General features: G+C 34.8%; 1 protein-coding gene and 1 pseudogene across 2 annotated transcripts in view; both read right to left on the reverse strand.

The window, feature by feature from the left end:
* The window catches only part of EYA3 (EYA transcriptional coactivator and phosphatase 3), an 87199-nt gene that overhangs the window by 40233 nt on the left and 32635 nt on the right, over positions 1-14331 (reverse strand). For both annotated transcript variants that reach the window (XM_011357720.2, XM_011357721.2), the window contains exons 3-6: positions 13937-13980; positions 12087-12166; positions 8705-8771; positions 6068-6204 (exon numbers count right to left, since the gene is read on the reverse strand). In XM_011357720.2, the coding sequence (XP_011356022.1) occupies positions 6068-6204; positions 8705-8771; positions 12087-12166; positions 13937-13980 (328 nt within the window). The remainder of the gene's footprint in view (positions 1-6067; positions 6205-8704; positions 8772-12086; positions 12167-13936; positions 13981-14331) is intronic.
* On the reverse strand, positions 3553-3671 carry LOC111738228 (annotated as a pseudogene).

Genomic DNA, 14331 nt, shown 5'->3' on the forward strand with positions numbered 1-14331 from the left:
ATGTAAGTTAATTTCAGTGGTTGGGGCAAATTGACTAGGGTTCAGAAAAAGAGCTAATGACACCCAACTGGAGTATTTGTCGTAAAGAGTGCCTGATGTTCATGTACAGCAATAAATCATTTATCCGCATTGTAAGGTGGGAGACATTTCACATAAATTTAAAATTCACTTACCCATTAAATAAGCACCAAATTTTTCTAAAATGTATTTAGTACTTCTCTGCCTTCTTAAGCTGGTTATTTTGTTACCTTTGTTTCTTCTGATTAAAAAAGACATACCTGCTTATTTTTATAAATTAAAAACATTATAAAAATATGTAACTTAGAAAAAACAGTCATTTGTAATCCCATCATCCAGACTTAACCAATATTAAGTTTCAGAAGAGTCACTCAGATTTCTTCTGTGTATTTACTAATTTTTTTATTTTTTTAATAAAAATGGGATATTATACATACTGTTCATAATTTGCTTTTCCACACAATACCTCTAAGAGACATCTTTCAATGTCAGAACATACAAATCTATCTCATACAGATAGACATCATAGCTGTTCATTTTCAATTTTTTTTATCACAATGCTCCTGAGTGACAATCTTTCTAAAATATATTTATATCCTTTTCCTGCCTTCTTAGCAGGAAGGAGGCAGTGAGCATACCTTTAGATTTTCTCAGTTTTGTTACAAAGACCAATATTGTGCTGTGCTGTATTACAGAGACAGAGGCTACTGTGATATCTGAAGACATTTGTCTAAATGTACTAAATAGAACTCAATTATAGTTCTATGATTTTTAGGTTTTTCAATCACTTTGCCTTTTCTCTGTTATCTGTCACTTCTTGACAATCTCTTGTCTCTGGTTGTATCTCTCTTTTCATTTTCAGTAAACTAGGAAAACATAAACAAAGCTTTGCTTTTACATGAGATCCTAAGGATGCCTTTTACAAGTGAATAGTTTTTGTGATAATTTTGGCTATGCGAAAGTCTATAAAAGAACTTACTGTCTGGTTGTTCACTATGTTCTGAATAGCTACAGTTGCTGAATCAGTAGTTGAAACTAATAATTAGGTCCAAGAAAGTTCATCGATCAAACACACTCCAGGTAAGAAATCAATACCAACGTCAGCCACAGCTTCAAATTCGACATTAATTCATTTGATTTACTCCTAATCTGGTAAGGAATTTACAGAAGTATAATGCTTTAATAATAATAACCTCTGCTTCACCAGGGCACTGAGATATCTTAGTGCAACTCGAATCTGTAAAATTGTTGAAAAATAAATACAAGAAGAGTAAAGGAAGATGTGAAAATCTTAAAAGGCTGACAATTAGACATTGTCATGGTAATTGCCTTGGCCCAAACTCAAAACATTTTTTAAAAATCATATTCTTTTCTGATCTATTAAACACATGAAATAATTTACTTGAGGAGATTGAGGAATATCAACATTTCTAGTGTGAATTAGGAGGATTCCCCCCCGCCCCCGTGCCCCACTCCACCCTTAGTTTATGATTATTTAAAAAGTCTTGTCCAGATTAGTCACAGCTAAAGTTCTTGCTGTGCCTGATTTCCGACAATAAAAATATTTAAGGATTTTTTTTTTTAATTTATAATATGAAATTTGAATATTAGTACCACGATTCTTGGTGGTATTACAATTTTTAGTACGCAAATCACATTTCAATGTCACGATAACTCCGAGATTTATTGTAATCAATATGATTTTTTTCTAAATAGGTTCTGAACCTGAGGTGTTATATTTGCGAACATGTTCATTACTACACTGTACTAAAATACTATCTTATTATCTTATTAACTGAGAATGTTTTGCTAGTATCATTATTCAGTTTTTTTTTAAGTTTCAAAATGTAAAATGTCTATAAACCAGCCCTTCTTATAAGATCAAAAATTAAGGCAAAATGTCTAGGACAAGTAGGAGAAGAGCTAGTGTTGAATGTTTTTGGCCAGAAACACAAAGTAGATATTTAATATATAATTATTTTATGGAGACTGGAGGGAGAAGACAATATGGACACTGCCTCTAGCATCACTGTAGCCCTGCTCTTTAAGTACATAAACATCCTCCTTTAAAAAAGCACCCTTCAAAGAATTCCAAGTCATAGGTAGTATGACCAAATGGTGAGGCTGCACAGCATTACTTACTGCCCATAGCAAATGATGAAACCGAAGCTTGGTTTCCTGACTAGTAGTCCACAGCTTTATGCCTACAAACTACAAAGCTTCTCAAGCATTGTAAGCACCAAGAGCCTGATGTGGAGCAACAGCTGGTCTAACAATGGGAAAAGAAGTCTGTCTCTGAGTGCTATTCTTCTGCTGCCCCATACTGGGGTCTTATCACAAATTCTACCTATGTTCCTCAGCACAAATATGTTACTATTCGTTAGTCAATAACCAAACTGATCTGAGCAATTCGGTTTGTAGTATCAGAATAGTGTATCTTTAGAGAAGATTAGTTTGGTTAGGAATTAAAGTACGTGTCAATGTGAGAAAAAAACATGAAAGAATATTTTGGTTCATTGATTCAATAGCTCACTGGGGTGAGCTTTCATAAATAGCTATTATAAATACTAAGTAATTTAATCTGAGTACTTATCCTAATTATAAAATAAGTAGAAGTATATGATAGAAAATTAGGAAAATATAGAGAGTATAAGGGAAAAACTGCGGTCTCACCACACAAACAAAAATACAGGCAGTTCTCACTTTGCACAGGACTATTAACTGAAACCTGTGTATACTGGAACTGTGTCCTCGCTTTGCATGAGTCTGTAGTAACTGATCAAATCTGTATAGTGCCTGTACCGTTCATTTCACATTTTTTTCCTTCCAAATTATTCTTTATGTAATATTTTTTAAAATACTAACTGGGTATATTGTATTTTCAATTTTACATACTGCTCTTTTCAATTAACAATAACCTGTTTTCTCAAGATGCTAAATATTCTTTAAGAATATGATTTATAATGGCTAGTTTTCCATTCTATGAATACACTACAATTTAACACAAACCTTTCGATTCAAAAGTACGCTATTTTCAATCTTTTGCTATTATAAATCATGCTGCAATGACTATCTCGGGGAGTAAATTTTTGTGGGTATCTCTAATTAGTTCCATAGGATAAATTCCTGGAAGTGGAAATTGCTGAGAGAAATGGAATGAATATCCTTCAGGTTCTTAATACATACTGTCGAATCTCCATCTCACATTAAAGTTCTTTTAAAAGAAGTTGGAACAATGGCAGCAAAGGTAATCTTTTATGAGCCCTTAAAAATAAATGAGTACCCTTTTCTCACACATACTCATTCAGGTCACTGCAAGTTAAACCTCTAATCCTCTTTCTTCCATCCTACTACATTTCTACATAGCTCTGAAAAGAATGTGACCATTCTTCCTTCCTTCCTTCCTTCCTTCCATTCTTCCTTCCATTCTTCCTCCCTCCCTCCCTTCATTTATAGGCAAGGCAACCCTTGGTTGACCTCACAGATTGCAAGGACCTTGTCAGCTTACGATCCCTTATTTTTTATTTTTTTTTACACCTACAGCACCTGGTCTTCCTAGGTGGTCTCCCATTCAAGTACTAACCAGGCCCGACCCTGCTTAGCTTCCGAGGTCAGACAGGATCAGGCTTGTTCAGGGTGGCATGATCACAGACTCTTCCTTTACTTTTAAAGATTACTCACAGGCTTCCTAGATTTCCTCTAGTCTTTTCTCCTTTCTTCAAGAGGAAACTTTTAAATTTCAAAGTCAACTCTGAGACTATTTTTTTCATATAGATCTCAACTATGAGCACTTCTAGGTTCAATTCTAATCCTAGGCATTTATTAATTGTATGAACTCAAGCTAGTCACTTAATCCTTCAAAGCCTGTTTTCTCATCTGTAAAAAGGGATAATGCTACTACTTCTTGAAACTGTTCAGAGGATTAAATAAGACAATAATGTAAAGTACTTATTCTTAGCATACTGCTTGGTATAGTAGGCACTCAATAAATATTAGGCAATATTATTATGAGATTTTCTGAAGCTCTGTTTATACCTGAAATAAAATAAAAACTGGCTAATCTAATTTTAGTGCTAATGGCAGCATTAAGATGACAAAATTTCCAAAATCCTCAATTTCTGAGAAGAAATAAATGAAATTTTATATTTGAATGAACATATTTTAAAAAGCTGCATGTTAAAACATGAGAAAAAGTCACTTTAAAAAGTATTCCAAACATTTCCTTATAACATTCTTTATAAATTATGAGAATATGCTATACCTATCGTTTACATTACCCCAATCTAAATCTCTCTCCAATAAGTCTCATATATTACTTAAAGTCAAATTAAACTAATGATTACTTCTCTTTGAATTAGATAAATTTATAAAACAAGTCTCTCTCATCCCCAAATATTAAACAAAAACAGATTAAAAGAACCCATTATAACCATTATTTCTTCATAATATAAACACTGTTTCTTTCAAGTTTTTAACCGGAATTGATCTACTTTATAGAATTTTCTTTCTTTAATACAAGGGAAATGCAGTGACAAAAGATACCATAAAATCTAGGCCGTAAATGCACATGACACTGTGTTAGGTATTCCATAATCTGAGTTCAGAGATATAATAGGAGTTTTATTTAACACTGAATAGCGAGAATGATCAACTGTTCAACGATGTCATAAAGGGCTTTGGGCTTGCTAATAATAAATTTAAATCAAAACAGTATAAAAAAAGTGAAAATACTTTATACTTGCTTGCTTATTACTAACTAACGATTGAAAAATCAGCTTTAATATACGCAAAAATAAATGAACACAAACATAACCATAGAGTTCTGTTTCCAAAAGGACTGCTCAGTCTTGGCTAGTTAAATATACCACAAATACAAGGTTACTGGCTAAAACTGACAGACATGGAGGAATGGGCTACTAACATGGAAACAAGAGCATTTCTGTTTCTCTTCTTTCATGAAGTTATCAACCAGCACTATCATTAAACATAACCCCCAATTTTTGTTTCTAGTAGTTACCAGGAGCCAAGGAATGCTAACAAGCCTAAAAGTAAGAAAACTGTCATTGTCACAAAAAACTAACTAAATGGACCAGGAAAAGTAAGAACGTAGAAACCAAAAGCAGGCAACGCTAATAATATCTATAACCTGAGGTGATCTGTTTGGAAGATATTTCTAATTGCCACCTAGTCTCAGTAAAGGCTACAGAGATAGAATTTTATTAACATATTGCATATTTTATTATAATACAGTATTCTCTCAATTTTCTGACACAAGTTCTAGGAAAGCAGAGAATAGACAATAAAGCACACTGAATATATCTATTAATTTATACATGCAGAGGACAAATCAGTACATATATTAAATGCCCAAAGAATCTCAAACTGCCTTCTAGTAAATCATTCTAATTTATAATTCATATCCAAGATACCTAAAAACAAAAACAAAACTCTATGCACACGATAAGGTATTACGAAATTGGGGATTTCCCCCATTCTAAGGTAACTTTGGTTCACCAGAGCAATAATCGATTGATCAGTTTGGAAAGGGGGAGAAAAGAGAAGGAAAAAGACCACTTCCCCCAACCCCAGCCAAAAAAAAAAAAATTAAACTATAAGGCATATTCTATCTGGATATTTAGATTACCTGGCTTTAGCAAGAAACCGACAATCTCAAAATATATTTATTATGCTTACCTAACCAAAGTACCATGGTTTTCAAACACAAAAGATTCCAAGCTTTACAGGCAAGACTTTGTACCTTAGAAATTTTGGTAGCTAAACAAATGAGTACTGAAAAGTTGTGATTTTATATTACATGCATCAAAAAGATTAGTTTGACATTGCTTTGCAAAATGGATTAGAAGGGAAAATATACTGTTGCAAAGTTGCATACCCAAGTTCTATCACATCTATAACTGAGTAGGTGCTCTGCAAAGAACAAGCCATTCCTCAGCTTCCTCATCAGCCATGCTTGCTTTCTGAGGAAAGATATGCTTCTGAGGGATAAAACTCAACACTCTTATCAACTGTTTATAATAGGGCGCCTTACCAAAAGGAGGTAGTCCATATGTTTGAGTGGCCTGAGGGTAGACAGCGTATGGCTGAGACTGCTGTAGTGTCTGGTACTGAGTCTGCCCAGGATAAGCAGTTTCCGAAACAGGAACTGAGAGGATATGTGCATAAGGTCTGGAAAAGTTCAAGAAACAAAAACTTTCATGTGTAATTTATTTGAATAACGAAAAATAGGAGAAAAAGCTAATACCATTAAGTGCAAAGAATCAGCAATGAGGAGACTGACCTTCCACAAAAATGTCTTCTACTGTGCTCAGAAAGAAGAGTCAGTATTTCCTTTCCAAGTTCTACTACAACCATCTAAGAAACAAATTTATGGAGGATTTAATAGTTTCAAATATCCTCCTAAGGTCCAATTGCTATGCTGCAAACATTTGTGGTATGCTACATGTATGACCCTATGTGAGATACACAGATGGATTAAACTTGTTTATGCCCTTATGTCCGCATATAGAACAAAACCCTATAGTAACAGAAAATTGGATAGAACAGGATTTGCAATTGGCTCTCATTCTCCATTCAGCCCTCTGGGCCAAACTAAAGTTCTAAGAGGGAAAGTGGGAGTTGGAAAAGAGGGTGAGGCTGGTAGAAAAAAGGCAAGCAACCATATTAAAAAAAACAGGGAGTACAGGTAGGCCCCAATATCATCAGATCAAGCCTACAAAACAGGAGCCAGATAACTATTAAACGCTGGGAAGTCCCAGATAGGACTCAGAATTTCCCCACTGATATTTAAGCCAGAGTATACTGTCATCCACATCAGGTTTAGCTAGGGATCTGAATGCAGCAGTGAAACTTCTGGAATGTTAAACTAGCTAGATGATCTGGTCATTTTATTCATGCAGTGAAAGGATCCTACATTTTATGCACTAACTTTTTAGATAGCAGTTATGCTGTATTTACAATGCAAGAAAAAGTGTTATACGTAGCATATAAATCATAAAGATAAAATACTGAAGGAAAGGGGTGTTTCAGAAGGTAAAAGATTCTTTTCAGCTTTGGTGGAGAGGAAAATGAAGGAAGGCTATAGAGTGGTATGTGAGTTGAGCAGATAAGATGTGCAGGAATGGGAAAAGATGTTCTAGGAAAAGAGAAAAACTCTAGCAAAAGTACAGAGGAAGGAAAGCAAGAGCTCCAGCCTGTAGATTATATAAAGGGAGGTACGTAAAGAGAAGAGAAGTAACGAGAGAAAGATAGATAGCCAAGACCTGAAATACCAGGCTAAGGGTTCGGACAAATTTGAAACTAGTGGGAGTCACTGAAATTGCTGAGCAAAGAATGACAAGATCGAAGCTGTTCTTTAATAAAGATTAGTTTGACATTGCTTTGTAAAATGGATTAGAAGGGGAAAAAACTGGAAATAGAGGTCTAGTTTAAAAGCCATTATAATGCAATGGTTCAGGTAAGTGGTAAGGAAGTCTGAATTAAGATAGAAGGCATAGCTAATAAGGTGTCCTGAATACAGCAGGTGTGCATGAATGGATGAATGAACTGGAATATGCAATACATTCACATCTCAGTAGATTCTAAGAGACTGAATTTGAAAATTTCTATTCTTCTTAGCCAGACCTGAGACCAGGAAATAGCTCAGGTTGTAGTTGCAAGTTGCATGGAAATTATTTAAAATCTTAGATTAATCTCCAAATACATTAAAAATCATATCCTTTTTCATTAGTGTCTTTATAGCTCAAAGTATTTTGTTATCTCCTTCATAATGATCTCAGAGAATAGGTTCAGTCATTGCACAGAAGACCACCACATGAAAATGAGTGACCAAAGACTGCTATTAGAGTTAATACTAGATTAGAATTTGGAGAACTCATTGAGTTGAGTTTTTAATTAGAATATATTTTAACTGATGCGAAATCAGAAGGTACAAATGAGCACAAAAAGGGAAAAAACGCTAGTTATTTTATAACAGCCCCACAGGCATCACTCACCTTTGTTATCAATTTCTTTATGTATCCTGGATATATAAGCACATAAGAATATATCCTAATTTAATAAACACACTAGTATGTATTTATGTATGTGCAGGCTCACTATCAATGCACAACCAGTAGCTTGGCATACACAATGTTTTATACCTATTCATCTTGGAAATGATTAACTTGGTGGATCTTAAGTGCTGATCTTGCTCCATGAAGGCCCCAAATCTTGCCTCTTGGTGACTTCAACCCACTAAACCTATCTAATTTCGAGCTCAGTTCTACTTTGAGGATATTCCTAAAATCAAGAAACTGAACATAGATTAGGCTGAGAAGTCCCAGTATGAGGCTGGCTTGAGCTGTTTTTATTGATCTATCATGGTAGAGGAGAGAATGATCAGAGGTCAATCAGTGACATGCTTTAATCACTAACAGTATTTTTTATTTGTGTCTACTCATTTAGAGCGAGCTTCCAGTTAATAGTGATCTATTCCAGGCAACCGCCTGCTTTTTAAAAGAATGTTACACAGACTCTATATTTAGAAGAAATAAAAAAATTAGAGTAGGGACAGAGAGAACAAGAGAGGTGAAAATAAGTTAAATGTTAATAAGTTAAATAGCAAGTTAAATTTTGCAATGAACCTCGAGAAAAAGCATACAGATTTTGAAATAATTTTTCAACTTACTTTGCAGAATACATTTGTGAGGTATAATCATTGGATGAGCGAGGGATATAATCGGTGCATGTCATAACTGAAAGAAAGATATCACCAGGTAAAAAGTTAGAACATTTCAAAAATGAAATGGGAAAATTGCATATCTCACTGTATAGTCTTTTGAACTAAATAACAAAATACAGCTTGGACACTGGAAATTTAGAAACACTATGTAGTAAAAAATACCTCACTCTTCTAATGATGGGTTTAGAGACTTTTAGAGACAGTAAAAGTAGCTAGAATGTGGGGAGTATAGAAAAGAACTGAAAGTAGTACCAACTGACCTCTACATTCACCCATCTCTGATCTAAAACCACAGATGAAGCAACCTCCTAAGTTCTCTGCTGTGCCCATAGGCAAACTTAAGAGGCAAGGTCCCTATGTAGGAAACCATATTACACTTTTTCAACTTATTCATTCTCTGGGTGTTCTCTAAGTAAAAGGCCATATGAATGACTTGCAGGAAGACAGACTCAGGGGGACCCAATTTTATTAGAAAAAATGTTGCTACTGCTGTGTATAACCAGCAGCAGAAAGATACAAGTATGCTTCTTGGATACATGCTATCCTTTTCGGCTTTGTAGTAAAGGCTTTAAGTCTGGCAAAGCAGAGACAGACCAGAGAAACTGATGTGATGCTCTGATGAATCGTCAAGTAAAGAGACTTTTATAGCTAGTGTCCTCTTGAACTTCCATTACTTCATCTAGAATAGCTACTGTGAAGGCTTGACTCTCACGATTTCCTCTAGGATACATGCTATAAATATTCAACTCAAGTTTGACTAGAAGCAAAATCTTATTCATTAGGCACTATTTCAGTCCATGTGGTAGATAGAGTTACATCAAAAAGAGCTTGTACCAGACTCATGAACTATTCAAAAACTTCCTTCAACATCTATAAAGCAGGTTGCTCTACTATGAATGGGGACTAAGAGTGAACCAACTAAATTTATGTCTAGCTGAGCTCCCTGAGTATCTGACTCAAAAAGGGAACTCTGGTCAAGAGCAGATGAAGGGTATGTTCATGCCAAACAGTAAGACAAAACAACATCTATGAGTTTATCATAGAAAATCTTGTCCATTGCCATTATTCCAGTTCTTTAACAATTACTCGAAATCTGTAGATTACACTCATCCATAACCATTTTGAGAGAAATGAAGACAATCTCAATTAGATCCAAAGTTCTTATCATCCATCACAAAGAATGTAGGTTTTCAGTTACTGAAAGTGATGACCTTGACAAAGGCAATTTCACTGGAAGAGTGGTGTTGGAAGCTAAATTTGAGAGGGCTGAAGAGTAAATGGGAGGTGAGAAATCAAGTGAGGCAACTCTTTCAAGAGGTTCCAATGGGTCATGGAACAAAGAGGAAGTCTATAACTAGTGGGAGATGTGGAGCCAAAGGGGGTTTTGTTTGTATTAAGATGGTAGATACTAGATCATGTCTCTTTACTGACATAAAGAATTAAGAAGAGAAAAATGTACCAAAAGCCCAAGCGGAAGGTGAGAAGGGATAAGATATCTAGCACAAGTAAAAGCCCTTACTTTTGACAGGAGGAAGAATATTATTTCATTTTGACAAAAATGATGCCTGTGTACAAACACAGGTAGATTTGAAGATTTGGTGGTGATGAGATGGTAAAGGAATTTCCTGTATGACAGCTCCTAACTGAGGAGTCATCAGTTAAGAATTAGAAAAGGTGAGTGAATATGGGTGCTTTGAGAGAAAAAGTGGTATATTAAAAGGCAAAACTCATTAGAGAAATGTAATAGGATTTCCAAGCATGCTGGGTGCCCACTGACGCCCTGTGAGTAAGGGCCTAGGTATATAATTTGTTCAATAATGTTTAGCTATCTGAATGTACTTATACACAAGGTAGAGTTGAATTAAATTAGGACTGGGGTTCAGTAAAGAGTGAAAAAGAGTCAAAGTTATTGAAGGTATTTGTAAAGGAGTAATTATAATAAAGAACCATAGAATCCATGCTGAGTAAGAAAGAACATGAAGACAAGAGGGATATGATGGGTATTGTATAAAAAAGCTACATGAACACTGAAATCACCAGAATAAGAGTCTGGATGGAGAAAAAAACAAGAAGATATAATTTTTAAAGATCAAAATGACGAGGAGTTCAATCTGAGGTAAAAATAAAGGTAGAGGAAGGCATAAATGTAGACTTCAAAGGAAGTAGAGTTTGGGAAGGGAAAAAGGAGAGAAATGATTTAGAAGGAGCAAAAAGAATCAACTTACTTCCTAGCCCTGAAGTATGTAAGGAACAGGCCTATTTCTTGGGGATGAGTGAGACATTAAAAAAATTAGGAACATTTCATTTATTAGAGCAGTTTCCCACAGTATGGAGAGTTTCCCATATGCATCAGAATCACCTAGCTATCTTCTTAAAGATGCAGATTCCCGTCCACATCAGATATACTAAATAGATAATCTCTGAAGGTGAGGCTGGGATTCTATATTACAAACAAGCACTCCAGATGATTCTTAGGTACACTAAAAGTTTAAGAACCACTAAATAGTACCTTTGAGGAAATAATATATATGACTCAAGACATACCTGTTGTTGTTTTTTTTTTAAGTTGTACCATTTTTTAATACATGGGAAGTTTATAAGATTAAGCATAATCATCTTAAGAAATATCCCCCAAAACATATTTCTTTTTTTAAAGTGTCTTACACAAATTTATTCTTTTAAAGTGTGTGGCAAAATATGAAAAGGCCTAGCTATTTAATTTCAGGGTGAACTATTTGTCCTATAAAGGCAAGTTGTGGGAGTAAGCGGGTATGCTAAAGAAAGTTTATGTCTCCAAAAGAAAATAACAGAACACTACAAATTTTTGTCTAATATATGAATGTACTTATTCTATAGGAAAGTGAGGGCTGGTAAGTACAGAGTGTATCTTATTGAGTTGGATCTATCTCAGGGCCCAATATCAATCCTGGGCTCTCAAAAGATTACTTTTCTAGATCGATAGGTAGAATCATTTGATTATTAGAAAGGTGGAAAAATATCAAGCCCTCTGGAAGAGCAAAGGTTGGCCCACAAAGTTTTCTGATTTTGAGTAAGGCACTCTTACCTTTAGAACATCCAACATCAAAACAAAAATAAAATCACGAAGTGTGACTTTCTTGGGTAAGTGGATTCCATGTGATTTTGTTCCTCAGCTGGTATGTCAATAAAGCTTATAGGAAAGCACAAGTATAAACACACATACAAGAAAAGAAAAGGCTTCTGGATATTCTGAGACAAACAAGGCAATCAATGAAAAATAACTATAAAAGAATAACATCATCTGGTTAGAGGAATACCTCTTCTGTCATACACAGAATATGGTACTTACTTTCCTCTGACATGGTAAGGTTTGAAGCAAGGCTTGAAGTTTCAGGTTTCTGATCACTGACTTCGGGGTTGCTTACTTGACTGGGAGAACCAAAATGAATACATTAGCTCCTGAATGATATGCTGTATTGCTAAAAGTGATTAAATCAAACTCATTTTTTATGAGGCTATACAGGTAAGAGGCAAAAGCAAGTCTTCTTCATGGTATCCTTATTCTTGGTTTTAGCAACTACCCGGGCCAGGTTTAATACCCACAACATTCTACTCTTCTTTCTCATATCACTCAGAAATTCCAGCTAAGTCACAAGCGAGTCAGATTTTCTCTAAAGAAAATATGAAAAATTCCACAACACCTAAAACTGCTGTCATTTTGTTTCCAAAATACCACAGCTAAGTAGGAAGGATGGTGGTGATGGTTGGCACGACAGTGTAAATGTATTTAATGCCACTAAATTATACACTTAAAAATAATGGAAATAGTTAATTTTATGTTATGTATATTTTATTATAATAAAGAAACTGATGAAGGGAGATAATTGTAGGAAAAGAAGGTGATAGTTTCCATTGTGCGACTGGAGAGGTCAGGCCCAGGTAAGAGCAGGGGAATTAACTTCAGAGGAAAAGGCAGCGGAGAATATTGTAGAGAAGCAGATAAGTGGGTAGATTTAGTGACAGACAAATGAGGTAGTTCCTATCTAACTGTTTCTAATTTCTCTTTGAATTAAAGAACAAAAGCCCCAGCAGAGTGAATGGGAGTAGAGTGGAGAGGAGGGGAGAGGCAGAAAGAGAAAAGGCAGGAGGCAAGGAGGGCAGGAAGGATGAAGGAAGAGAGAAAAAAAAAGGGAAAAAAGAAAATTATCAAGACTGGGAAATAAAGCACACCAGGAAAGGTGGTTAGACCACCAAGTGTTTAAATGCCTGTATGAGCTATGATCATGGATAAAGACTGAGACCAATAGCATAGTTTTATGTTTTTCTCTCACTATATTCAGGTGATTGGAAGTAACTATGGCATTAGTAGACGGTTGGGTTTAACCAGGGTTGTGATTTTGCTAGGAAAGTATGACATAGAGAAAAGGGGGAGGAAGTTAAGATGATTTGTAAGGGGCTGATTAAAGTAAAAAATCTTATGATTTAAGCAGTATAAGAAAGATACTGAAGTCTTTTTTGAGGGAAGGGCCGATGGTTGGTAGTGAAAATATGATAGATCATTTAATTGGAAGTGTACAGTAAAACACGATATGAATAGTGGGGTAGGAGATAAATAGGCTGGAATATGGTAGTAAAAGGGTAGGATGCTGGAAATGAAGATGTTAGAGGTGATGCAGTTACTGGTTCATATGGTTGGCAGACAAACGACAGGAGGTAAGAACTGTGAAAAACAAAATCCATGGTGTTGTAGAAGCCAGAGCATGAGGTACAAAGAAGCTGCCCCTTTTCTCTAAGGAGAGTGGAGCTAATGACTAAGGTATTCCATATCCATTTGGTAATTAATGCCAAATCCTTTGGATTTCCCTTACTTCTGCTTATTCTTCCTACTTTGTATACTGCACATCTGACTGAAGAATACTCACTATCGTATCTCCTCCATATATCACAGGCTCTCATAGATAAAATGAGTTTGGTATATATTGTTGAATAAATAATGAATAGATAAGAAAACTAAATCAGTACTTATGTGTTTTAAGAACAAACTTTTAGAGGGAATTTTCACTGTAAACTAAATAATTTCAAAACATAAAGGTGGCTGCTAAAAACCAAAAAGAGTATAGTCAATCCAAGTCATGCCCATAATTAGCATGTAAAAAAAATTATAAGTAGGTCATTAAAAAGAAATTAAACTTTATATACCTTAAAGTTTGCTCCCCCGATTCCTGCATCTTGGCTTTTTTAACCTGCAAAAATAAATATACAAAAGAATCGATGTAGTGATCTGTTTTTTGAAATTGTCTAGCTACTCAAATGGCTAACATTAACTAAAAAAATTCAGGGTAACTGTTTCGTCTCGTCTTGCTTAGATTTATTTAATTAATCCTTATTATATTTTAGAGTTAGAGATAGGGACTTCTTTGTTTTTCACAGGGAGCTTTTTTTTTTTTAATGAAAAAAGTGTTTTTCAGATTCAGGGTAAAATGTTTACCAGGATTTTTACTTAAGATCGAATGTTTACCACAATGAAATATCCAAACTTGGATATAAACTAGTTGGTTTCAAATTTTAACAGACACATAATTATATCATCTAAC

This window comes from Pteropus vampyrus, unplaced genomic scaffold (assembly GCF_000151845.1).
Source record: "Pteropus vampyrus isolate Shadow unplaced genomic scaffold, Pvam_2.0 Scaffold36, whole genome shotgun sequence".
NCBI lineage: Eukaryota > Metazoa > Chordata > Mammalia > Chiroptera > Pteropodidae > Pteropus > Pteropus vampyrus.